The 27475-nt window shown below is 26.8% G+C and overlaps 1 protein-coding gene across 2 annotated transcripts in view; it reads right to left on the reverse strand.

Moving 5' to 3' along the window:
* Positions 1 to 26923, reverse strand: part of LOC129957570 (microfibrillar-associated protein 1A-like) — a 52657-nt gene extending 25734 nt beyond the window's left edge. Inside the window, exons 1-9 of one of the 2 annotated variants that reach the window (XM_056069945.1) lie at positions 26834 to 26923; positions 24889 to 24979; positions 23721 to 23772; positions 22206 to 22391; positions 17085 to 17217; positions 11258 to 11320; positions 5322 to 5449; positions 4746 to 4854; positions 1041 to 1201 (exon numbers count right to left, since the gene is read on the reverse strand). In XM_056069945.1, the coding sequence (XP_055925920.1) occupies positions 1041 to 1201; positions 4746 to 4854; positions 5322 to 5449; positions 11258 to 11320; positions 17085 to 17217; positions 22206 to 22391; positions 23721 to 23772; positions 24889 to 24970 (914 nt within the window). In that variant the 5' untranslated portion in view covers positions 24971 to 24979; positions 26834 to 26923. Of the gene's footprint in view, positions 1 to 1040; positions 1202 to 4745; positions 4855 to 5321; positions 5450 to 11257; positions 11321 to 17084; positions 17218 to 22205; positions 22392 to 23720; positions 23773 to 24888; positions 24980 to 26594; positions 26733 to 26833 lie in introns of those variants that run through there. The other variant, XM_056069937.1, reaches the window with a different exon arrangement.
* Positions 26924 to 27475: the final 552 nt, after the last annotated feature.

Genomic DNA, 27475 nt, shown 5'->3' on the forward strand with positions numbered 1-27475 from the left:
AACTCATCGTTGTACCGGAAACGATGGAACTAGAGGTCATTCGCGGGACAGGTGTGAAAATGCGAAACAAAACGGACCTAAGGATCAAAGAAATCCTAGATCAAGAATTCTTGCACTCCATGATTCAAGATAAAGAAACAATTCGTGAAGAGGCCAAAGCAAATATCTTCAAAATTCAAGAAGAGAACCGATGACAATATAACAAGCATCGTAGAATTGCTCCACTCTATAAAATAAACGACTTGGTAGCAATTAAAAGAACCCAGTTCGGAGAAGGTCTGAAGCTAAGACCTAAGTTTCTTGGACCTTACAAAGTAGTCAAGATAAAGCCACATGATCGTTACGACGTAGCAAAAGTAGGATCTCATGAAGGGCCTGAGGCAACTTCCACTTCAGCTGATCACATGAAGCTCTGGACTGATGCAGTTGCAACTTGAGATCAATACATTTCTTTTTTCATCATCACCCTTTTTTGTTTTTGTTTTTATTTCTATCCTTTGTCTTCAATGTCCTCTCTGTTTTTTTTTTCCTTCATTTGTGTGTTTCAGAGTTCGGAGGACCTCACATGTCGATGGCCGAGCGATGTGGTAAATTAACTTCACGAGAGGGCGCTCTGCGTTCTTCCGGTGATAGCCAGCAGTCGGAGGGCAGAGTTCAGAGTTCACTAGACGAGGGGAGAGAACGGACGTCCGCCGAGAAGGGTGCGACCGGAAACCGAGAAGCCGTGATACTCTGAAAAAGGGCTGAAACTGGAATTCTTGCGTTGAAGAATCCCTCTGAAAATGCCAGTGCACCACGCGTAGGTGGGAAAGATCCTTTGAACGACATCAACTGTCCATCTTCATGTAATATAAATTCCTTCTTCATCATTGAATACCATTTGTAAAAACCATCCGAATCATCATTTGTTAATCAAGAAATAAAAGATTAAGCTAATTCAAGTGGACTGATGCATTAAAACCCATCACACCCACATATATTTACTTAATCTAATTACAAAATCAACATAAAATAAAATTCAAAAGAAATAGTATACTTACCCTTCTCTTACATCCTTTTCACGTTTAATACGCTTCAATTCTCGAAGTTTCCATGCTTCATATGCAGCTTCATCATTTTCATCATCTGTAATAACCAAATCTGAAGCCTTCTGCACTTCTTGCTGCTCCATTAGCTCCTTCTTTGTTTCTTCTTCAACTAACTGTTTTGATAAAAAATTAAAAATATCATTTCTAAATTGCTTTGTTTTTCCAAATTTCTTTTTGCATAAGAAAGGAACATAATAAGAAACATAACAAGAAACATAATAAGAAAGGAAATTTAATGTAATCAGTGCTGATCAATACTCAAACCACAGTCATTGTTCTTACAAAAGAGTATTTACCATAAACAATATGAAACAGGATAGGTATGATTAAAAAATAATTTTTTAAAACATTCTACAGCATGTTTTTACCCAAACTCATACTACTTTTCACTTCCATAAAAATGAATAACAATAAATTTTTGTGACATTTGATATTGGCCCTGAATATTTATCTTTCACCAAAATAACTAAAATTACTTTATTAAAATTATTTCAATGGAATAAAATTGATTATTTTATCAATTACAGCTACTTTGTGGTATAAATAAAGCAATTTTGAATGCAAATTAAAACAATTTTCACAAATGAGTAGCAACTGTTTTCATTTATTAAGCAATATTTTCATACAATGCTTCTTGGCATCCTCTGAAGTTTGCAAAACTAAATTTTAAAAATAAATATCACTAACAAAATGCTGTAACTTTTCATTAAAGAAAAAACATTAAAATTGAATGAAAATTATTGATATAATGAAATTAGAATGGACTAATGAGATACTACATAAGATAGGTACATACTTTTAGATGGAATCAAAGCAAATGATGTTGAAAAAGATAATTCTTCAATAACATATAACAAATATTATGTAACTAGTAATAAAATCTATTTCTTATATTTTTGATTGTTATGCATTTATTCCAACTCAGATTCTAAAACAGAATTTAAAATGATAGTTTCAAATTTAAAAACTGAAATTCATCATATGTTAAGCATTATTTGATATGTATAGCATCATTAATAGCAGTTACTTTTAATATTGAATATATTTCTTTCTAACAGAATTTTTTCGAATTCAAAATTAATAACAGTAGGAGAAAAAACTTGCAATGCTCTTTTTATAAACATTAGCTTTGTGAGAGGTGATATTTTTTAAAACTATTATTCTTGGATATAGAATCAATTATTTTTGTACAGAAATACAAGGTTTTCCAGCTAGTCTTTAAAAGAACTATAACCATTTGAGTAAAACTTAAATTAGCATAACTCTTTTCAAGGTTACTTGATTAGCAGCAAATAAAGAAAAGACTTCTACAGATGAGTTTCGCAAAATATACTTACATTAATGAAAATTGATAAAATTTTGTTAGCCAACATTTTATTTTAAAATTGAAAATTTGCAATTTCCTTAATAAAAAAATATTTAACGATATAAATGAAAAACAGAATACTTCTTTGCAGCACTTTATTTCATAATCACTACCAATCATTTCCTGGTCTCATAATCTACTTTTCAAGTACCTAACACTACAACAACAAGAAAAAATTCTGTTCCTCAAATTTAGCTTTAAAACTCGCATAAGTTCATATAAATGTTTATATTTTTTATAAATCTACTAAAGGGAGAAAAAAAACAGAGCTCACATATTTGATTGTATATACAGAAGCATAAAGGAAACATGTATAACATACTTTTAGAGCATTTGGAACAATCAAAATACTTTGATGAATAGAGAATTAATAATCATGCAGTCTTGAATTCAAAATATTATTGAATTAATAACTCACTTTGCAACAATGAATGTTATTATTATTTTGTCATTCAGAATTTCAAATTGAATTTTTTTTAGCTAAATACAGAAATATAAAAACATTCTTTTTAAGTAGACATTCTCTTAAACTTTGATATATCGATCTACTAATCCTATTAATGTTGTCATGATTTCATGAGTAATGGAATAAACAAATATATTGAGCATTTGCTTTTTCTTTTCTTTTACATTTTAAAAATGAAAAAGTTACGAGTTTGTGATAAATTTAGAATAAACTGACAAGCAGATATAGTAAAATATAATTTTAAAAAAATAACCATATAGAAAAAAAAACTGTTTCAGCCAATTTTAATGTTAGGAATGATATTAACATTTCATACATTCTATAATTCAAGTAAATTATCATTTAAGTATCTCTAAAATTATTGAAGAACTGGCATCATGCACACAAAAAAAATTTCAGAGTATTCCAAGGAGACATTACAGCAATGAAAGAGGCATAGAAATAGAAGAAAAAGATATTTCTAATGAAATTAATTGTATTAAAAGTACTTTAAGGAATTACAGATTTATTTTTAAAGTTTTGTTTCTTCTGGGACACACAATATATTATCAAATTCCACGTTGACATAAATAATGTCATCCTCCCCTTTAGCTTACAATATGCAATAAGTGTCCACCAGCATTTCCACAGTTAATAATGGAGTTTGAGTGTGTGCCTGTAATAATAAACAGTTTACAATGTCTGCCCTAGATCTATCAAATATGACACAAATATACTTTGGAGAGTGGGAAAGTGCACTTCACAAGGAGTTTTGAAAACTTTTAATTAAAATTTTATTTAATCATAAATTAACTGAGATCTTTGCATCTTTCCATATATCCCAAAAATATTGTTGCTAAAAAAATTCACAGCAATTTAAAATTTACAAAATTATCTTTATAACAATATCAGTTTCATTGTACAATGTTTTCTGAATTATGACAATGTTAATGTTGAAAACCACATTATATTGCTCATCCATTTTGATGGTTTCAGCAAATATTAATTGCATAATTTTCTCACATTGTTGAAAGCCAAGGAAGAAAGATTTTCTTTATTATCTGCATAGTTCACAAGGAATACCAGGAAAAGAAACTTCAGCACTACTAAAAACAATCTGAAGTTATTAGAGGATAGATTATAAGGACAGTTATGTGTTACAATGCTCTATGATGAAATAGGACTGGACTCCATTGGAAAACCTTATGTACACACACACAAGAAAAATAGAACTGTAAGGATATTTATAAAAACAAGATTTTATTATTTATCCCAATTTGGTACTATATGGTAAACAAAGATTTTTTTCTTGTAACTTTCATGTTAGTGCACATAAATAGAGATCATGCTTTCTATTCAACAAGGATCATGGCAAAAAATTTTGGGGCTTAAAATTCAGGAACTTTAACCAACACTCCACCGTAGCACAAAATACATTACAATGAACGTAACAAACAATCATTGTGTAATTTAAAGTGTGAAACTGGCGTAAATGCATAAGTTTGCAATAAGGAAAGAATCTTTGGTGAGGATAAAATAAATTTGAACAAAAATACATGTGAAACCATTATTATATAATGAATGAGGCCAATAAGATGAAAGATCCATTGTTTTTCAAATATATATTAAGCAAAGTAAGAATCTGAGGAGAAAGAATCAAAATAGTAAAATGTCTTCCTAAAGCATTTCAAACATACTCAATGAAAATCAGGTCTAAATATCATTACAATTAACTGTTTAGTAGAATAAATATTTCAGACTTTGATACAAAAAAATATTTCATTTTAAAAAAGTTGTATATTTGTATCAAAGAACAAGTCATTAATGAGAAAACTATGAAACAAACCTTCAAAGTTTGACGTCTCCGTTCATCAGCTTGCTTTTTAGCAAGAATTTCTAATTCTTTTTCTTTTTGTGCTTGTTGCTCCTTATCTTGAACAGTGATACGATCCTTCCTGAAAAATAAAGAAACAAATAAATTTTTAGTTTAAGGCGGAACAAAAAAATATTTATTTTAAGATTTCAATAAACTGTAATTTCCATTAAAACCATAAGCAAATTAACAATAGACAGTGCATGTACTTATTATAAATATTCTATTATTTTTGTAACCACTTCTTTTACCGTTTAAAGAGCAAACCTTTAACAGCAACAAAAAGCTCTTAAGAAATTAAATAATTACAATTTAAATAATCTGACATATAAGTATTGCTTTATTTTTAATACCATTTAATAATTTAAAATTTGCAACAAACATGATTGCAATTATTTGAAATAAAAATAATTGCCAATTAATAAAATAGAAAGGAAACAATATGCATTACATGAATAAATAAGATTGCCCCAAAACTGCAAATTTGATAAAAAGAAGTGAAGAATATTTCTAAAATTTTAACATGCTCTGTAAAAACTATAGACTTACTTTCGAACAAAAACAGGTTTTAATCTTTGTTCAACTTCTTCTTCTGAATCCGAATATTCTTCATATTCAGATTCTTCAGATTGATCAGGCTCTGATTTATCTACATCATCATCTAAATCAAGTAGTTCCTAAATGTTGTGCAAAACAGTTATCATTCACAGTGATTTAAGGCAGTAATAAAGACTTCTAATAAAGTATATCATTACACTAAAAGTCATGAAATGCAAAATAATTCATAATTAATAATAGGCAACTCCATTTTTCTCACACATAGTATATAGTAGCATTAAAAATTATTAATACATATCATACATATATGAGAACAGAATATAAATTTTCATGTTTTTGGAAATATTGAATAATTTCTCAAGGGAAAACTTATATTATTATAATTTCTCAAGGAAAAAATATAAATTAAAACTGATTTCAGATTATATAATAAAGTAATAATTATTTTTAAATAATTTCTACCTTTTTTCTGAAATTTATAAGAACATAATAAATTTTAATTAAATTGCTAAACTAAATACTCTTTTTTTTTTTTTTTTTTTTTTTTTTTTCACTTACAGAAAGAGACTTAAAAAAAATCCAACTGCAAGCAAATTATGTAAGTAGTACTGTTAATACGCACGATTTCATGACATTTCACATTTTTGTTTCTCTTTAAAAAAAAATTAAAAATACTAATGTAGGGGTTTCAAACTCAAACGGTAGTATAGACCACATAAACATGATATAAGGTTATGTAGACAGCAACAACAGCAAAAAAAAAAAAAAAAAAAACAGTTTTCCCAATAATATAGGTTTTTTTTGTTTGCAATAATTAATTGCCAAAGTCAATATTGAGTTATTCAAGATGTAACAGAGATTTATTTTCTTTTAATAATAATAAGAAAATAATTGTTTGCAGCAATAAATCTTTCCAGCCATGGAAGCAATTTCAGAATCCAGTTTTCAAGTGTTCCTAGGCAGGTTTGCAAATATTTGTAAAATTTATATCAACCCTACTAAATTTTGTCTTTAAATCTAAACAGTGGTGGATCTTAATTCTCACAATTTGTATATTGTTAGTTACTTCTATATTTAAGAAGAAAATCAAAAGAAATAAAAACACAACTTTTCTTACAAGAATTTAAAACTTTACAACTCAATGCTAAGGTTTAAAATTTTTACGCATATATTTGATAAATAGCAGTTTATCCTAAATTTAATTTATTTAAATTGTAAGAAAATGCAGCTTTATCTTTCAATTAATATATACAGTGGTGGCCAAAAGTGTGGACATTTTTTGAAAGTTTCATGTTTTTCAACTTTGCGTGCTTGTAGAATATATTAATTTTCACTTAAATACAAATGTTTATATATCAAATTGAAGGTAATTTAATGTAGAATTTAATAACAGAAACAGTATTACAATATCTGTATTACAAAAAAAGTTTCGCTCATTTCAGTAAGATCTATCTTAGATTTGTATTTTTTTAAAGTGATATTTACACAATCAATACTTAGTAGGATAACCCTTATTTTTTAAGACAGCTTCACAGCATCTTTTCAAGGAGTGAACAAGTGTTTGGAGTTCATCTTTCGTAATTACATGGTGCCAAGAATCAATTATAGATTCAATAAGTTGTCTTTTATTGGATAGACGTTTTTTTTGTACAAAAATTTTCAAAAGTCGTCACAAATTTTCAATTGGATTGAGATCAGGACTGTTTCCTGGCCATGGTAATACATCTATGCCTTTATTTTGAAATCATGCTTTGCATACTTTTGCTGTGTGGCATGGAACTTAATCCTGCTGAAAAATAAATGGTGCTTTGTTGGGGAAGAAATCCCTGATGGAAGGTATCAATTTTGGTTCCAGGATAGTTTCGATGTATTTTTTGGCATTCAGGATGCCATCAATCACTTGAATTCGGCCCACAACATCTGCAGACATACATGCACAAATCATGGCATTTGTTGTTGTTTTTATAGTTGCTTCAATGCAATCAGGATGAAGCGCTTCACCTACTCTACGTCTCACGTATTTTCTACCATCACTATCAAAGAGCGATATTTTAGTCTCATCCCTCCAGATTACTTGCTTCAATTGATTATCTGACCATTTAATGTGTTCTTTTGCCCACTTAACTCGTTTTTCGTGTTGCTTTTGATTTAAATATGTTTTCCTTGGAATTCTAGCTTGTAGTCCAAATCCTGATAACCTTCTTATTGTTCTTGAACTTACTGCAATACCCACTGCATTGATTTCACATCTAATGAAATTTTTCTATCTTGAAGGCATAGCTGTTTAATTTTTCTATCGGCAGTAGCACTTGTGCATTTTTTTCGGCCAGATTTGGCCTTATTTTCCACTGATTTCGTTTTTTCGTAACGTAAACAGAACTTTCGTACACCAGAACAAGTCACTGAACCACCAACTTGTCTTGCAATTTCAGCATAAGAGACGCCATTTTCTCTCAATATGACAATTCGGCTTCTTTTTGCAGATGTCTAATCAGTTCTTCTTGTTGGTGATATTGTTTAAAATTAGTTTAATTAAAAAAAAAAGGAAAAAAAAGGAAAAGGATAATATTCAAAAACAGCAATACTCTTATTTAATTGTACTATTCCACAAAATATTTCCACAACAATAACTCTTTTACCATCCAAATAACCTAAACTATAGTTACAGACATTTGATTGGTCCTCAGAACAATGTTTGTGATTGGCTAGTACGCTTTTATTACAAAACACGTCATTATTCAAAACGATTTATGTTTATTTGTTCTACTAAAATGAGCGTAACTTTTTTTGTAATACAGATATTGTAATACTGTTTTTATTATTAAATTCTACATTAAATTACCTTCAATTTGATATATAAACATTTGTATTTAAAAGAAAATTAATATATTCTAGAAGCACGCAAAGTTGAAATACATGAAACTTTCAAAAAAATGTAGAACTCTTTTGGCCACCACTGTATATGTGTGTGTGTGTAACATTATTTTGGTTCCAGCAGAAGGCAGGTTGAACAAGCAGTGAAGAGACTGTAGTTTTAATTTCGTTTTATTCTCTCTCTACCACCATCCAGGAAAGCATAATTATTTACAAGATGCAATTTGGCACAAAAGCAGAAGGAAGGAAGAAGGGACGAAACAAAAGATCACTAGTCTTATATAACCATACAGCTGAGATACTGATAGAGGGAGTGCAACCCTACTTTGGTGTAGGACAAGATAAAATCACATGACCTGTGGACAGAATTTGTGTTCAACGTAACCGCATTCTCTGTTCCCCATTATATTTCAATGGCAGATTTTTTCTTGCCTTTAACTGTTGGATTTTAAAAGTTATTTAAGCCATGGTTAACTATTGCTGTGCAATTGGATGCAAAGAAAAAGCTTCTAAGGATAGTCCTGTATCATTTCACAGGTATGTACAATAAACCTATTCTGTTTATATCCATTTTAAGTCAATTTAAAATTTCGTAACCTCAATCACTCAGTGATTTTGGTGTTAAAACTGAATAATATTTCATAGTTTGTTTAGTTATTGTATTAATTTAATTTGTTATTAAGCTTCATTTAAGTTGATGTAACTGCATTATATTTTGTTACTTGCTTTATTTTAATCTTGAATGTGTTGCAAGTGCTTGGCTTGATTTTTTCTCGCCAATACAAGTGTTTACAAAAATATTATTGACCGATTAATAATTGCATATTTATTTTAGTGCAAATAAAGTTCCTTATGATTTCCAATATGTTGTATCTTTTTTATCATAAATATTTGAATCGTATTATACCGTAAAAGATATTAAATTATCATTGTGAATGAAATAGTGAAACTAAAATGTATGTTTTATTGAAAATGTTATATAGTAAAATTTCATAAATGTGCTAGCAATAATTGCCTGTTTTTATAAATTTTAATTAAGATCTAAAAAGAAACTAGTGGATAATATAAAAATAAACTATTAAAGAAAGAAATGCTATCTTTACAGATAAACATTTTGGCTGAATGTTAACATTTATTAATAACTTGCAATATGCACATACCCTAAAATCACCGTTTTCGTAAAAATTTCGAATTGCCTTATTATTTTGTATTAAATCAACATATTTAAGATTCCAAAAATGATTAAATTTCATTTCTGCGGTAGTTAGAAGGAAAGTTACCACCAACACTATAAACCAGAAGCAAAATATTTAAAACTGATATTAACAAGGAGAAGGCACGAGGTTTAAAACTGAGTTCGGAATGAGATCTTGTATAATGATAGTATACATTTTGAATGTTTATTAATAAAAATATTAAGACTCAATAGTCAACATTAAAACTTTCAAATTAGTTTATATACTAATAATGTGTTACCCGAACGAGCGCTCGAGTAGTGTAGTGGTTAGGGCACTGGCGTAGCATTCAGGATACCTGGGTTCGTTTCTGAGCTAGTGTTTTTTTTTCTAAATTATTTAACAGCTTTAATTAATATAATTTTCATTTTTTTATGCAAAAATAAATATTATTCAGAATATTCAAGAAAAAAAAAAGACCTGGAACACTTTTATAATCTACTTTTATTATAAAAAGATTTTTTTATCTGTATGAGACAATGATATAAGTATTTGAACATGCAATATAAAATTAAAAGATGTTTTTCGGTAAAGAAAAGAAATAAAATGTTTACTCAGAGAAGAAAAATACTCACTTTTAATAAATGCACAAAAATGAAGTAAAAAAGTAAACATAATTTAAATCAATGAACTCGGCTACTGATGTAAAAAAGAAAACATTATTTTCGAAACCAGTTTGCTTAGTTTCCAAAGAATGAATATATATATATATAAATTATTTAGGAAATGTTAACTGGAAATGAAAACCAACCGGACCCAACGCCGGGAAGCAAAATGTTGTGCGGCAGTTTTTGAGTATGCCAAGATTTGCGATATGATGCCAAAAAAGGTGAGATTTCTCACAAGTCACACGGCTCATGTTACAAACACTTCTTTAGACTAGAAACAAGCGACTAGCTTCCTCCATTTATATATCAGCTCTATGTATACAACATAGGATTTCTGGCCATGTGCCAATGGAATACATGTTTTGACCTCTAATAAGGTTAACAGAAATATCACTTTCATTTGATACTTAGTACTGATGGCATATTATTTTTACAAAGGAATTAATTAAATCGAAAGTGGAATTGGATGACGGAATAAGAGAATATTTTAGAATGAAGTTACTATGGACTAAATTATGATAAAATATTGGAAATTAATTAAATTGAAATTAGAATTAAAATATCATTACATACATATATATACAACATTATCGATGGATTTCTCACTGCTTTTTATAAATTTGATACTACTGATAGCTGAAATGGTACATCTATGTAACATGACTAGTAATACCCTTTTACCAATACTGTGGTTCATTTTTATTAATTATAAATTTTAAAACTTAAAGAAAATACTATAAAGACTTTTGTTATATTTAGTTATGTTTGTGGAACTGCAAATATATTCATTGTGGATTGAAAGTTTCTAACCTTTGATCTAATATAATAATGAAGCAGACAATATACACTAGGCAATATAATACTAAAATAAATAATAAATAAATAAAGGTAAAAGTAGTCTGCAAAGCAATATCATACAATATAAAATTCAAAAGAATTATGAATTTTTATTAATAATGAAATCAAAAATTTGGAAGTAATAAGAACAGAAAAACATATTATTAATATTTTCAAAATGGCTTTGGAATGCATTTCAACATTCCATTAATTTAGATTAAGTAATGATTTTCATACGAAATATTTTCTTTCAAAATATTCAAGAGTTCCATAAAATTAATTACTCACCATAAAGCTTTTTCTTTCTTTCAAATGTTAAAATTACTAGTATTTATTAATTTATTATAATAACAAAACAAAGAATGAAATTTACCTCCTCTTGTTGAGCTTTTTCTTGTGCTTTCAATTTCAATAGCAATCTTCTTCTCTCAATTTCCTTTAATCAGAAAATAAAAATTTGTATTTAAATTATATGCCATTTAAAAATTCACATTCTCTCAAAACAGAAGATGGAAAGAGAAAAGAAATCCTGTAAATTTTATAAAATGCAACAAATGCAAAGAGTTACTCAATTTAAAAGGTTTATTATCAGCATGGATTAAAGTCGTGTAATAATTAAATCCAAAATCCTCATTAAATCACACAGAATCAAACATATTTATTTTAAAGTTTCAAAATAATAATCTAAAATTCAATATATTTATAATATATAATACTAAATAGGCTAGAAATTTTATTAAAGAACTACTGACACATCCAACAATTACATGAAAATGAGTAATTACAATAACTAGTAATCACGGGTTGGTTTTGAAATATTCCTGGAACGCTGAATATGAACATATAGATGATGGTTAAAATGAACAGTCCTATAGAAACAGGAAGCAATGCTTTGTGTAAATATGCAGAATAAACATTTAAAAAATATAGATGGAAAAAAAAAAAAAGAAGTTTATATCCTGTCTTCACTATTCAAAGAAATCTTTGATGTAAATTCAACCTTTGTATGTTTAACCACCTAGAATCTCCAAAAGACCACTGAAAATATTCAGAATTAATTCAAAATATAGGTATAACTAATATTTCTGAAATCCATAGAAACATGAACTTTTTGAATCAGAAGAGATAAATGGAATTAATCTTTCAAAAAACAACTTTAAAAGCAAACTAATTTTTCAATTTCTAAATACCCCTAAATATATTATTCAATTAATTACTTTATTGCAGAAAACACATTCTAGACAAATTAAATCTTAAAAACGACATTCGGATTTTATTTTATTTATTATTTATTTATTCTGCAACTACATCAAAGGACTTTATAACATAAAAATTCAAATTTGTATTCAATTCAAATTCAAATTTCAATTCAATAATAATATAATGCTGACACAATTTAAATAAAGTCAAATATACTGAATAATCATTCAATTTTATTTTAAGAGCAAATGCAAAATTTAATATACAGAAGTCTTTTTAAATTAATACTTTATTTGCTAAAATAGAAGCACATGCATTTTTTTAAAAAATAAAATATAACCATATATAAACATTTAACTTTAACTGATTTATACATTAAAAAAACTTAAATTATCATGGAGTAAAATATTTAATAATTTTAAAAATAAAATTAAATAATCAAAAGGGAAAAAAAAACTATTTAGAAATAGACGAAATAAAAATTAATTTATTTATTTATTAACAGTTAAAAAAACGTGAAATCATTGCATTTTTAAAAAAATTATTATAATAGTGAGGTGGATAAAAATATTGGATACAAGGGTCATTTGGACATTAGTTTTGCATTTTCTAAAACATGGAATTAAAAAAATGTGCAATAATTATTTACAAACTCACTGTGAATTCTCTAAAAAAATAATGGTCAAATCATTACTAGCACTAGAGCATTTCAGACAAGAGGTTATTCACGAAAGAAAGAAATTTTGCTGCTTACAACTTCAGATAATATTTCATTCAAGAAAGTCTGGTGAGAAAAATTTTATAATTGTAACAAAAATAATTAAATAATTTTTCAGATTACATTAATCAGCTATAATTTGCATTTGATTACTATTTTTTAACATAAGTTATTTTTGTAAGTATAAGTTATTATTTGAAGAAATTGGGCAGAAAGGCTTGAAGAAACAGATACAGAAATATCTATTTACTCTTCAATTTTTAAATTAATATATTTTTTAACATAAGTTATTTTTGTAAGTATAAGTTATTATTTGAAGAAATTGGGCAGAAAGGCTTGAAGAAACAGATACAGAAATACCTATTTACTCTTCAATTTTTAAATTAATATATTTCTTTAAATAAATGTTTTAAAATTAATAAAATCTACAGTAGTATCACAGTGAAAAAGTGACAGACTGACAAAATGCTGGTTGGGCAGTCTGGCTGAATGTTTCCCGACTAAAAGAGATATAATCAGTACTAATGAAAAATGGGATCTACTCTAAATAATTTCAAGGGAACCCTTATTCTAGTTATGCCACTGATCTAAAGACTATTTTGAAAAGAAAGATGAAGAAAAAAAAGAAAGGGCATGTTTAGAAAAATGCTTAAAAAACACCAGAAAAAAGGCAACACCATCAGAAAAATTACAATTATTTAATTTATAATTAATATGTAAAAAGCTAATCATTTACACACACATATACATATCCTTGAAACTTGAATATGATGCATCATTTTTGGCATTATAACATAGTTCAGTGTACAATACTTTCTCATTAAAAAGTACTATTCTGTTAACACTTTTACAATTAAGCTTGTCTAGCAACTATTGGTATCTTTTAAATATTTGTTTGACAATCAAATCTTGAATTTGTATTTTGTAATAAGGTCAAAAACCCAAGTTCACATTTACGATAGTTCGCAAATTCTATGATTTGCTGTCCTCTGCAGCTATTTTATTTATAGAACATCATGGTTTTCATCTTTTTTTTTTTTTTCCATAAATTCTTTTGAAAAATTTAAATCAAACCACCATGCCTAAATCAATGTTTACAACTACTAGTATCCAGCATTTCTTTTATTGTTCTAAAAATATTTTTCTATTAAAACAAAGGTCTTTAAATTGCTTCAAGATTTTTTTCCTGCAAGAAATCTGTGATAAAAAAAAAAAAATCCTGAATACTATTCTTTTGGGTTCCTTTACAAAAATTTAAAATCTTTCCTTTGTACAAAAATCACACATTACCACAGCTGCAGAAATATAGAGGAAAATTAGTTCTTCAATAAAAGTTTTTTTTTTTAATCTCCTTTTTTTGGAGAGTTACAGTATTTATATTCATCCAGTAGTTGAAGATAAATATAAAAAAATGTAAAAAATGCAATAGTTAATAACCAGTGCATGATAACATATTTTTCCAATGTAAAAAAAAAAAAAAAATCATTGATACTGTCAAATACAAAGTATACAGTTAAATATATCATGAATTACTATTACAATTAAAAAAAAATACTGACAAAAGATATTATCAAAAATCAAGAGTTTTTAGCACAATCATAAACAAAATATGAGAAATATAGAAAAAAAATTAAAAAATGGAATTTCTAAACAGATTTATAGAACCATTTTTGAGTACAATTATTATTAAACTTATGCTAAGATATAGCTAAGTGAGCTAGATATAAAGACAGTATCAGAAAAAATGATAGATATCAGAATATGTATTATATATACAGTGGTGGCCAAAAGTGTGGACATTTTTTGAAAGTTTCATGTTTTTCAACTTTGCGTGCTTGTAGAATATATTAATTTTCACTTAAATACAAATGTTTGTATATCAAATTGAAGGTAATTTATTGTAGAATTTAATAACAAAAACAGTATTACAAAAAAAGTTACGCTCATTTTAGTAGAACAAACAAACACAAATCGTTTTGAATAATGACGTGTTTTGCAATAAAAGCGTACTAGCCAATCACAAACACTGTTCTGAGAACCCCATCAAATGTCTGTAACTATAGTTTAGGTTATTTGGTATGTAAAATAGTTATTGTTGTGGAAATATTTTATGGAATGATGCATACAAGTACAATTAAATAGAGTATTGCTGTTTTTGAATATTTTAAGTCCTTTTTTCTAATTAAACTAATTTTCAACAATGTCACCAACAAGAAGAACTGATTGGACATCTACAAAAAGAAGCCGAATTGTCATATTGAGAGAAATTGTCCTCTCTTATGCTGAAATTGCAAGACAAGTTGGTGGTTCAGTGACTTGTTCTGGTGTACGAAAGTTCTGTTTACGTTACGAAAAAACGAAATCAGTGGAAAATAAGGCCAAATCTGGTCGAAAAAAATGCACAAGTGCTACTGCCGATAGAAAAATTAAACAGCTATGCCTTCAAGATAGAAAAATTTCATTAGATGTGAAATCAATGCAGTGGGTATTGCAGTAAGTTCAAGAACAATAAGAAGGTTATCAGGATTTAGACTACAAGCTAGAATTCCAGGGAAAAAACCACATTTAAATCAAAAGCAATGCGAAAAATGAGTTAAGTGAAAAGAACACATTAAATGGTCAGAAAATCAATGAAAGCAAGTAATCTGGAGCGATGAGACTAAAATATCGCTCTTAGGTAGTGATGGTAGAAAATATGTGAGACGTAGAGTAGGTGAAGGACTTCATCCTGATTGCATTGAAGCAACTATAAAAACTACAACAAATGCCATGATTTGGGCATGTATTTCTGCAGATAGTGTGGGCCGAATTCAAGTGATTGATGGCATCCTGAATGCCAAAAAATACATCGAAACTGTCCTGGAACCAAAATTGATACCTTCCATCAGGGATTTCTTCCCCAACAAAGCACCATTTATTTTTCAGCAGGATTAAGTTCCATGCCACACAGCAAAAGTATGCAAAGCATGATTTCAAAATAAAGGCATAGATGTATTACCATGGCCAGGAAACAGTCCTGATCTCAATCCAATTGAAAATTTGTGACGACTTTTGAAAATTTTTGTACAAAAAAAACGTCTATCCAATAAAAGACAACTTATTGAATCTATAATTGATTCTTGACACCATGTAATTACGAAAGATGAACTCCAAACACTTGTTCACTCCTTGAAAAGATGCTGTGAAGCTGTCTTAAAAAATAAGGGTTATCCTACTAAGTATTGATTGTGCAAGTATCACTTTAAAAAAATGCAAATCTAAGATAGATCTTACTAAAATTAGCGTAACTTTTTTTTGTAATACAGATATTGTAATACTGTTTTTGTTATTAAATTCTACATTAAATTACCTTCAATTTGATATATAAACATTTGTATTTAAGTGAAAATTAATATATTCTACAAGCACGCAAAGGTGAAAAACATGAAACTTTCAAAAAATGTCCACACTTTTGGCCACCACTGTATATATAAAGAGTAAACAAACCACTGCCGCCTCACTTTTTAGGGGGGGGGGGTTCGTCTCCCATGTTTATATATATATAAAAAAACACCATTAGTTATTAAATGGAAAAAGCTATTGCGTAAAAATAACTCCACTGATTTATGAAATTGAAAAACTTATGCAACTGTTAAGCATGGTGGTAATATAAAGAGGAATACATTAATTCTCTTGCAATTATAAAATTGAAATTTGTAACAGTTTATACAAACAAAAAAATATTATATGATACATAGGTACTAAAAATAACTATGCATTATCCAAAAACTCTTTTTCTCTCTGGAATTACTTCTGATCTTAAAATATGAAAATAATTTGATTCATGTGACATAGATTTTCAAATTTTTAAAATTGATTTCCATTGTTATGTCCAGAAAAATTCAAATAATCTACAGTAACAATGGATTTCAGAGCATTTGGGAGAAAAAATAGGTAGCATAAAAGCATGAGCTTCTGAACAAAATGATAAATCAAAATAACTTTTTTTTAAAAAAGAAGACAGGAAATATAATAGAGTGCATAGTTAAAGTACAAATTGACAATCTGCCATGGATCTAAAAAAACAAGATAATGTAACCCATACAAAACATGTTGTTTCCATACAATAAAAACTTATTTGGCATTGATTTTAGATAATAAAAATCATAATTAAAAAATGTGCTGCAAAAAATATATCTAAGAATAATTTATTCTGTGTTTCAAAGATTAGCAGGGAAATATGTTGCTTTTCTGCATAATAAATTGCAGAATTTTTATCATATTTTTAATTTAAAATATGTACCTCATCATCCAACTCCTCTTCATCACTGCTTTCTTCTTCATCTCGCCATCTTACAGGTTTTCCTTCTATTTGCTCATCTTCACTAACATCTCCAGCAGGAGCTGGCTCGTGAATATGACGATGTCGCTCAATCCTGAAAAGTTAAAATAACAGTAAATGCATTATAATTATATACAGAATGTAGAACTTTATACAAAGAAAATCATGGTAAGGAGTTCATTTCCTATAAAATCTTTAAGGACACAAAGTTACAAACAGATACATAAAATAGTTTGGATTCTTTCAAATTTTTTAAAAAAACAAGTTTTTAGAAATTTCTTGAAATATAAATACATAGTAATGTATTCTTAATGTAAATACATAATAGAGCTTTCATTTGAACAAACAAAATTATTTGCTACTTAATTTTTTTCTTTCAATTTTTCTAACAAGAAAAATAATACATATCAGGTTATTTAGATTTGTATTAAAGTTTTAGAGTATAATTTTTAATTGGTAGAATAGAAAAATGTTTACATTTAAAAAAAAATTAAATCTAAATTATACTAAAAAAAATATTAGAAAATTATTATATATTCTAAACATAAGAACTGCAGACAGAAATAACAAGTGGTAATTTGTAGGTTAGAAAAATTCATTATTTAACAAATGGAAGGTTGAATGAAGAAATTAACCATCTTTTGAAAAAATTCAAATCACAGCCTTGTGCTTACAAAGTATTAAAATAAAATCATATTCTTTTTTCTTGCACTTCTTTTTAATTCACAAAAATAAAAAGAACAGCTCTCATCTTGTCACAGCACAACTGATATGTTTAAATATTCTCCTTGTTTCAAATCTCTAAGATTTCCCCCCCCTCCCTAATTTGTAGTAATATTTTTTCTTTGGGGGGGGGCTATTTTGATTTCACAGAATACTTAATCAATTTGATAATATCAATATTTGTTTAAAAAATCAGATTCAAAAAAGTTAATTACAATTGCATTCCTTCAAGAATATCCTTTTTCCTGACTGATTGTTTTCAAACAGGCAAATATTCAAGTTGAAATATCAAATAAGATTCATATAAATTTCAAAGATGCATTTTACATGCCAAATGTCAATGAAAAAGTGATATCAGTGCAATAAAAGCTACTGGAATTTATCTTATCTTCAAAAATGAATATTTCATGAAAAACAAAGTAAATAGTTATTATTTGACCTCTGAAAAAATTATGAATAATATTTGAGCAATTTTCTGAAGTGTGAAAGTGGTTTCAATACAAATACTGATTATCTGTGGTACAGAAGGTATGAACACTAAAGAAGCCAAGTTTGAGCATAGTTAGGTATACCAACTGTCTTATTACTTTGTAAATTTGCATATCTTCAAAATTAAGCACAACTCCTGAAGGCAAAAGGCCAGGAAAAGAGAAACTGAAATAATGATCATGTTGCACAGGTATTTGTAAACCACAGTCACCTAAGACTTTTGAAGGTGAACAATATTTTATGTCACTAATAGTGGATTATTCCTTTTTTACTAAAGTCTTGATTACTGAAATAAAAAAAACAATACACTATGATCTTTTTTTTTTTTTTTTTTACAAATTAAATACTTTGCTTAGGAAATTAGATATGACAATGGAAAAGAATATGTTGATAGTGAATTTCTAAAATTTACAAATGAAGTTACTATAAAAATTAATTTATCATAAAAATATATTCAATATCTAAATACTTTACCTAACAAGCAAACAAAGGCTCTTAGAAAAATGGTGGACAATCCATCTGAGGCTAATTTACTATAAAATTTTTAGGGATTTGCAATTCTCATTTAATTAAACAATAGAATATCAACATTTCAAACGAGGCAACTTTTTTCACTTTAAGTATAAAGATTGCCCTGATTTGAAAAATATTTGGGTCTTGGACTGTGAAGCCCATACTTTCTTTTATAATGTCCAAAGAAAAATATTGGATAAAAAATACAAGAAAGTGACATTCATCAATGGGATATTGCTTATTAGATCTTATTAACAAGTGCATTTTTATATTAAAAAAAAATGGTAAATTCACCCAAGAAAAGAAAATCAAATGTTTTTAAAAATGTTTCATAGAATATCAATGAAAATCAGCTTGATGATGAAAATCAAAATAAGGAAAGTGTAATAGACAATTTTGTGCAACAATGTGAATGAGCTGGTGATTCCACAGATATCTTTTAGAGAAATGAAACAGAAATTCAGAATCTCAGACTTATGAAGCAACATCTACTCAAGAAGAAATTTTATATTTTATTGACTTTTCAACTATACTTCAAAATGAACAGCAATAATAGAAAGGCACATGGAATAAAGAAATGAAATCCATGAAACAGAATGATGTGTGAGATTTAGGACAGCTACCATTTGATAAAATAGCTATATTTTATAAATGGGTGCTGAGGAAAAAGAGATGTTAAGTACTAAGTGCAGTTAGTGGATTCACATAAAAAGAAGGTATGGATATATTTCATCCATTATTAGTATGCTTGCTTTATTATACCACATCAAAATTTCAAAATATTTGTTGGGATGTTTCTTATTGGGAAGCTAAATGAAATATTAACATGAATCAACCAAAGGAGTATGGTAATAATATTGGTGGGAAATATAAAATTAAAAAGAGTTTGTATTTTTTAAAGCAAATGCCCCATCAGTGATATCAAAAATTTCTTAATTTTGTAAATAGGTTTGGTTTCAAAAATTTAATTCTGAATTATGCATATTTAAGAAACTATATACATTTAAAGAGAAGTTTTATGGTTCTTTCTGTTGATGATCCATCAGTAGGAATTTCAGATGTTCAAGAAATTAATATTACTGTTGATATATTATCTAAAGAATTTCAGATGTCAAAAATCCGAAAATGTATCTGAATTATCCAAATGGTGTTTATCCTGAACAGATTGTTTTGAGATCAAGAATCTTAAATTTTAAGGTTATTATAAAAATATAATTAGTTTAATTGTAATCCCACTTCTACATCTGCTGAACTTAGAGCAATTACTACTATATTTCATAAGATCAATCCTATGTTTAAAAAAAATCTTAAGATAATAAAATATTCTTGCTATAATGAAAATTAATAATAAAAGTGTAATTTGTATTATGGAAATTTGTTTATGTATATGAATGTTATTTTCTGTATTAATGATGGAAAATTTCTGCTAATGTAATCATTCATGTTCTGTAATAATCCTATAGCATGGTGCATTAATAAACAAAAGGGTGTTGTATTACTACAGAGGTAGTAAAAGAATTCAAGATATTCTATGGATTAAAGATATTGTTAATGCAAATCTTAATATTAACATATTAAATACTTTATATATGAATATTGTTTTGGTGGAATGAAATAAATAAAGTTGAAAGTCACAGATTCTGTTGACATTATCTGTGATAATGTCAACAGAAATAAAACTAAAATAGAATACATTTCTATTACAGATCAAATTGCTGAAATGTTAACAAAAGCACTGCCTGAAGCAAAGCATTGTTAACTTTTATATCTATGCAAACTAAAATTTTAAATTTCAGAACTTTCTTCATAAAGTGTCAATAAGAGCAGATATGAGAGTAATATAATTGCACAAATTGTCATATAGTTTAATTTTATATTAAAATAGTTAATTGGTTCAAATAACATTTTCTATTGATTGATCATTATGATTTCCAATTTGCTGCTTTTTAATCTTATCTAAAATTTATATACATGAGTGATCTTCACTGAGCTTCTTCTTTTCATATACAATAAATGTGTTGTAAATAAAAACTTTAAATAGTATCTAACAAACTCTGGAATAATAAACGAAGCATTTTTCATGTTAACACAAACTAGCCCCCCCCCCTCACCTTTTTTTACCAATGGAAATAACTAATATTTATTTTATGTTCTTTAAAAATCTTCAGATAAAATAATTTTCAGATAACAATGATTTAATTATACACATGAATGCACATGATCATTAGATTTTCTCCATGTTTTTGAAATAATTTTAAACATTTAAATTAAAAAAAGAAGAAGAAAAAAACTTCAATTTCTGCAATGCATGTGCTTTTCATTTTAATCCAATTGCAATAATTTTAACTGTGAAACATCAATCTAGCAACATAACAAGGCCCATAGAACTGAAAATTCGTCAATTTTCTAAAGTTTCAGTTTTTGAATGAATGAAAATTCCTGCCAATGGTCAGTTCTTGCTCATTGTTTAATAAAATAATGTTATAATCACCACCAAAAATGAGAAACTGAACCAAAGTGCCAAGCAGAAAATAAAAGTAATTCATTACTTATATTTAACACCTTAAGTTACTTCATTCCTTATATTTAACAATGCATCATGTACATATAGAAGTAAAACATCCTTTGAAGAAACAGAAGTGAAATTCTTTAACAATTTTCATTTTGCAGGATTAAAGGAAATAGACCAAATTTTATCATTTATCAAAACTTCCGAGTCAAAGCTATGACAAGCACAATACAACATACTGACTAGGAAGGCAATATGCAGGAAGTGTGAAAAAGCATTTTAAACTGACATAATTACAGAAAGGCATCTGCTAACACAATATCTTGTTCTGACACATGTTAATGAGTTATTGTGGAAAAATAAAAGCTCTCACAGTTCAGAAATTAGAGACACAGAAATTCAAGTGATTGGTAAAAGGCCATAAAAAAATTAATATTATATACAGCATTTGTCCAAGTGAAAAGTTCATTTCTCATTATACCCAAAAGTACTGACCACTTGGAAGGTTCAAAAATAAACCTTTGATGAGATTAATTCAGATGGAATTCCAATCATGTGGTCATAATTCAAACTATAATAATAACTTTCTATAATAATAAAGAGACCATAACTTTCTTGTTATAATAAAGAAAATTAAATAAAAAGCAAGCAAAATTGGCACAAGAATGCATGACAGAATTATCAAATAATTCATAATGTATTCTATAGCCTCTAATACTAATTGCGTACAAAAATATATTAATTAGAAGAATACTTTAGGAAGATAATTGACATATAAATATAAATTTCCTAAATTACATTAAAAAAGAAAATATTCTATATTAATTTTGAAAATAGTAAAATATTACCTATCTTCAGCATCATCATCTTCCACATCTTCTCGCTTTAACAAACGTCTCAATCTAGGATCTTGCTTAGCAGCTTCTTCATCATCAATTGGCTGAGGTTCAGGAGCAGCAGTTATTGGTTTTTTTTCAAAAGGGAATTCATCATCGCTTTCGCCTTCACTACTTTCTTCAGGAGCATATTTAGGCCTAAAATTTGTTATAAATACAATTTAGTAAAAATCATTTTCTTTAAAATAAAACATAGCAATAAATTGGATTAAGATAACCATATGCTAGGTTAATTTCGTAACTAGAAAAATGGTATTTCAGAGGATTTGTCTCATATCAATGGAATTTCATATCATTGTTAAGTACCAATTTGACATATAAACTTGTTATGAGGTACTGAATGCAGCACAATCAAATCACATTAATAAGATTATCTCCTACTTATATCAGCACAGAATAACTAATGCCCAAAGTTGCATAAACAGTAGTGTGATGTAGACTTTTGGGAAACATTGCAACTGATGTAAACCAGTACTAGTACTGCATTATTTATTAAAAATTATATAAAATATGTCATTTCAAAACTAATTTAAATAAAGGTAGAAAAGGAATATTTTACATAATTAAATGATTAAGATCACCAACAATATGCTTTTAATAAAAAGTCAAGAATTATCTCAGTACAAAAACATTTGTATTTTCCATGTTCCAATAAATAAGAAAGTTCCAAAATCTTAGACAAGGAGGGGGGGAAATGATTTTAAATTATAATCTTAATTTCAACTACACAACATCCCCCCCCCTTCTTATTTTGAATACAACATTTTTTAAATCATAAATTTTAATGCAGTAAAAGATTAATGAAAACATATATAAGATTATTTAACAAGAATTGCTAAAATTAAGAATATCAACTCAAAACTATTCTTAAAGCAGAAAAATTCTTAAATTCGTTTGCTTTAAAATATGGGAGGAGATCTCATAACTAAGATAGACAGATGACTGATATTTCACATATTACAGCAGCTTGTTTGCTTTTCCCAGCTAGAAAAAGTTATGGAGCTGAATTTCATCAATTGAAAATGGCTCTCCCTTCAGTTTTTAAACATTAATCCTCTTGAAAGAAGAATATCAAGAATAATTTTTAACAGATGTGCTATCAAATTTAAACTATTTTTTTTTTTTTTTTTTTTTTTTTTTTGCTTAAAAGACAATTTTATTTCATACACTTCAATTTAAAATTTTGTTAACAAATTTTACTACTTTTCTCATAATTAAGTACAGATAAGTGATTGAGTTTATATATATATATATATATATATATATATATATATATATATATATATATATATATATATATATATATAATTTATTAAACTTAACTATTATTAATCAAAATTGTAATATAATAAAAAAATAATATTATGTACAAGAGAATGTTTCTTAAATTATGCCAGGAAAAAAAAGCTGGCATACATGACATTTCACAAACATCCACAGGAAAAAAATAATAATAATAATAATTACCTTCTACCAGAAACATATCGAAAGACTTTCACTTTTTGCATAGACACTTCACCTAAAATATTGAAACAACTATTAATCTCAGAAAGCATATGAAATTATTAGAAACAAAAGAATATCAAATACAAAAATTCAAATAAAGCTTCTTATTGAAACATTTCTTAGGATTTACAAAAGATTTCCAGTGCTTAATCCGATACTGTTTATGACATACAAAAAAATTTAAATAAATATAAAACTATAATGAATACAGAAAATTAAGACTATATCTGAAGAAATAAATATACAAGCTTATTTCAATTATGATTATTGAATGAAAACACTTTTTTCATCTACTAAGTTACAAAGGAAAAAATTCACAATTTATAGTAAGATTGCATGATTAAATAAAATGAGATTTTCAAAAGTGGGTAAAATTTGAATAGTAAACTAATGAAGGAGTACTCTTTATCCTAAAATTATTACAACCAATATTTAATTATATTTTTTGGAAAATTACTTTTACAGCAGATACATTAAGTTAAAATTTAAATAATTTAGTTGTCAACATTAAAAAAAAAATCTAAAAATAAAATATATTGAAATGTTTTTCAGGAATAACATTAGGAATTTGAATGTAGAAGAAAAGAAAAAATGTGAAACTTATGCAAGAATGTTGCAGGGCTGATGTAGTTAATTTAAAAATGCATACAAATTTCAAGATTTTTACTAAAATTTACAATGAGCATATATGATACATGGAATTAATAAAAAAAATTATTCAAGTTTAAATAACAGTATAATAATAATAATTTGTAATTCTCTGTTAAATAGTCTTTCATATAATGCATGGTGATACTATTAGATCATTTAAAAACAATAACTTGCAGCTACATAAGAATTCTTTGTATTTTTACATGAAAAACTTAATTTTATCACATTTATAAGAATAATAAATAAATCATATTATGAGAAATGTATAACAAAGTATATCGTATTTAACTATTGTTCATAGCACAATTTAATTTTTATCCTATTAATATGATATTCAAAAAATATTATTGGAAAAAGTTAGATAATTTTTAAATTATTCTCTTATAATGATAAATAATAAATTATACTACTTAATGACAAAAAAGATCACTTATTTTCATGAATTATATAAACAGTGTGCTTTTACAATGTTTTTTACCTTTTTCATTCAACACTGGAATAGCTCCAGCTGTTGACTGGATCTGTGTCTGAAGAAGGGCAAGATTTGATGCACCTGACATGATGACAATCTATAGAAAAAGGGAGATCCAAGTTAATATTAACATATATCAAATGCATGCCTAAAATGTTATTAAATGTAATATTTTTTAATCCAGAATCCTGTAAAGATTATTTTTAAACATTTCCCTTTTAAGGGATTTATTAATTACTTATTTAGGAAAAACCAGGGCTGAAAATCCAATACCAATTGATTTCGAACAAAGAAAGGCTTTATATTTATATAAAAAAAAAAGGGGGGGGGGGTTGTGGAATGGGGCCTGTAAACTGTGAAAAATATATAATGAACATAGAACATTTTTTTTTTCTTTCAAATATAACTTCTTGATAAACGATAAGCACTACATCTATTTAGTAAATTGTTCCATTACCAAAAATAAAATAAATCATTTTAGATCAAATTTAATATAAATTTTTTAGATTTAATGGTTATAATCATTCACCGGAAAGATATAACTTTGGTAATTTTTTGTTGTACTTAGCCTAAGTCTGTATTAGGATAATTTGTCATGTGTTGAAGGTATATAAATTCTAAGAGAATCAAACTGGAAGTAAAGAGAATCAAACTGGTATTTAAAAATAATGACTGGACACTAATCAAAATAAAATTTTGAAAAACGATTGACATATTAAAAACAAGAATTAGTTAAAATATAATTACTGTGATAAATAATATTTCACAAAAAAAAAAAAAAAAACTAAAATAAAAGATTAAAACTGAAGTCATCCATGAATTGTATAACAAATGTCAAAAATGTTTATATTATTTCTATTTATTTGACATATCATATTAATATTCTGTTACGAGAACATACAAAGATTCTAATAATATATTTTTTATTTCTGTGTTCAAGTCAAATATCAAGGGCAGCATCTAAACTAAAATGTCCATTCTTCAAGTCTTACGAGTTTCAACTTCTACCCAATTTTGCATACACCAACAGCACAAACATGATAATTTACCATCTATATGAACCCACAATATTCTGGACAGGAAATTCATACCGCATTTTATTAATAACAAGACATTAACTAATGGATACTTTTAAACAAGAACAAACAAATCTGTTCATTAACATTTTGATATTTATTCAATATAAGATGATATAGTAATTTCAACAATTCTGCAAAAATATTAACTATAACACAACAGTTTAGCATAAATTTGTGCAAAAAATAGACAATCATTCCAAAAAATAAAAGTAATACAGTAAAGGCTAACTTATCTTGTAACTGATGGAAACCTATGCAAATAGTTAAAATCTAAAATGTCTAATTGTTTCGCACTATGTCATAACTCCGTTTCATTTTCTAACTTCAAGAATCCTTCAAAAAAGGAAATAGAATTGATTTGCACATTTTTGAAACCATATTTAATTTTCTCTTGGTAAAAATAAAATGTATATAAATGAAATTAAATATCACATCTGCAAATTTATTTTAATACAATCGTTTATTGCATCAGTTTTCAATTTTCAAAATGATCAGAGTAAACATTGTGAGCTATTATTTTTCTCGATTAAGTACTAAATGTAAACTGAATATCTTTTATAAATTATTTCTACACATAAGAGTAATCAATCAAAACACTATCACACGACAATAATTTCATAAATAGTAACTTACATTTGCTGACAACTATTTAAAAATTAACTATATCTTAATTTAACGTGTTTATTTTTTATACAATATATGATTTTCAATTTAAAGTTTTTTATTCATAACAGACCATGAAAATACGTGATTATTTCACTTTACTTCAACGTGCAGTTGAGAAGATTTTATAATATTATGCGATGTTCACATCCAATAATTATAAACTACGCCTGCCTAAAACTTGAGCAAAAGTATAGTAGATAAATTACCTTTATACATAAACCCTATATATACCTTCAAATTTTAAATTAAATTTTTGTATCAGGTATTAACAAGAAACAATAAGCAGGACCACGAGCTTCTTTGTCACATCATCGTTTCTTGTCAAATTAGAATCGTGGGTTTTAATTATTTATTATATTTTGATATTGATTACTAGGGATGACGATTATTTTACGAGTGGTTATTACGTAACCAATATCAAAAACTCACAAATACCAGTGATCAATACTTTTGAATAGAGATGCATAATCCACGATTTTTTTTAACAAATAATATTGCTATTGTTATTTTTAAATATGCGTTCCAAATATCTGTTATTTCAATCATATTATTAATTAAAAGTTATTACTTAATATTAAATATAAAATTTATTAATTGTAATTAATACTTAATTTACTAATTAACGTGTGATTTAATTAATTAATATGTTTCTGCTTACTTCTTAAATTTTTTTTTTCTCAAAACAATTTATTTATTAGAGTGAAGCATTTTCTGGAAAAGATGAGTTAAAAATATATGTCATTTCTTTAAAATGTTTACTTTAGTCCTATATTCTACCAATAGATGGCGCCAGCAGTAAACAGAGTACATGTAATCAAAGTCAATCATGTCACGAGCAATTAAAAATG

The sequence above is a fragment of the Argiope bruennichi genome, chromosome 2 (assembly GCF_947563725.1).
Source record: "Argiope bruennichi chromosome 2, qqArgBrue1.1, whole genome shotgun sequence".
NCBI lineage: Eukaryota > Metazoa > Arthropoda > Arachnida > Araneae > Araneidae > Argiope > Argiope bruennichi.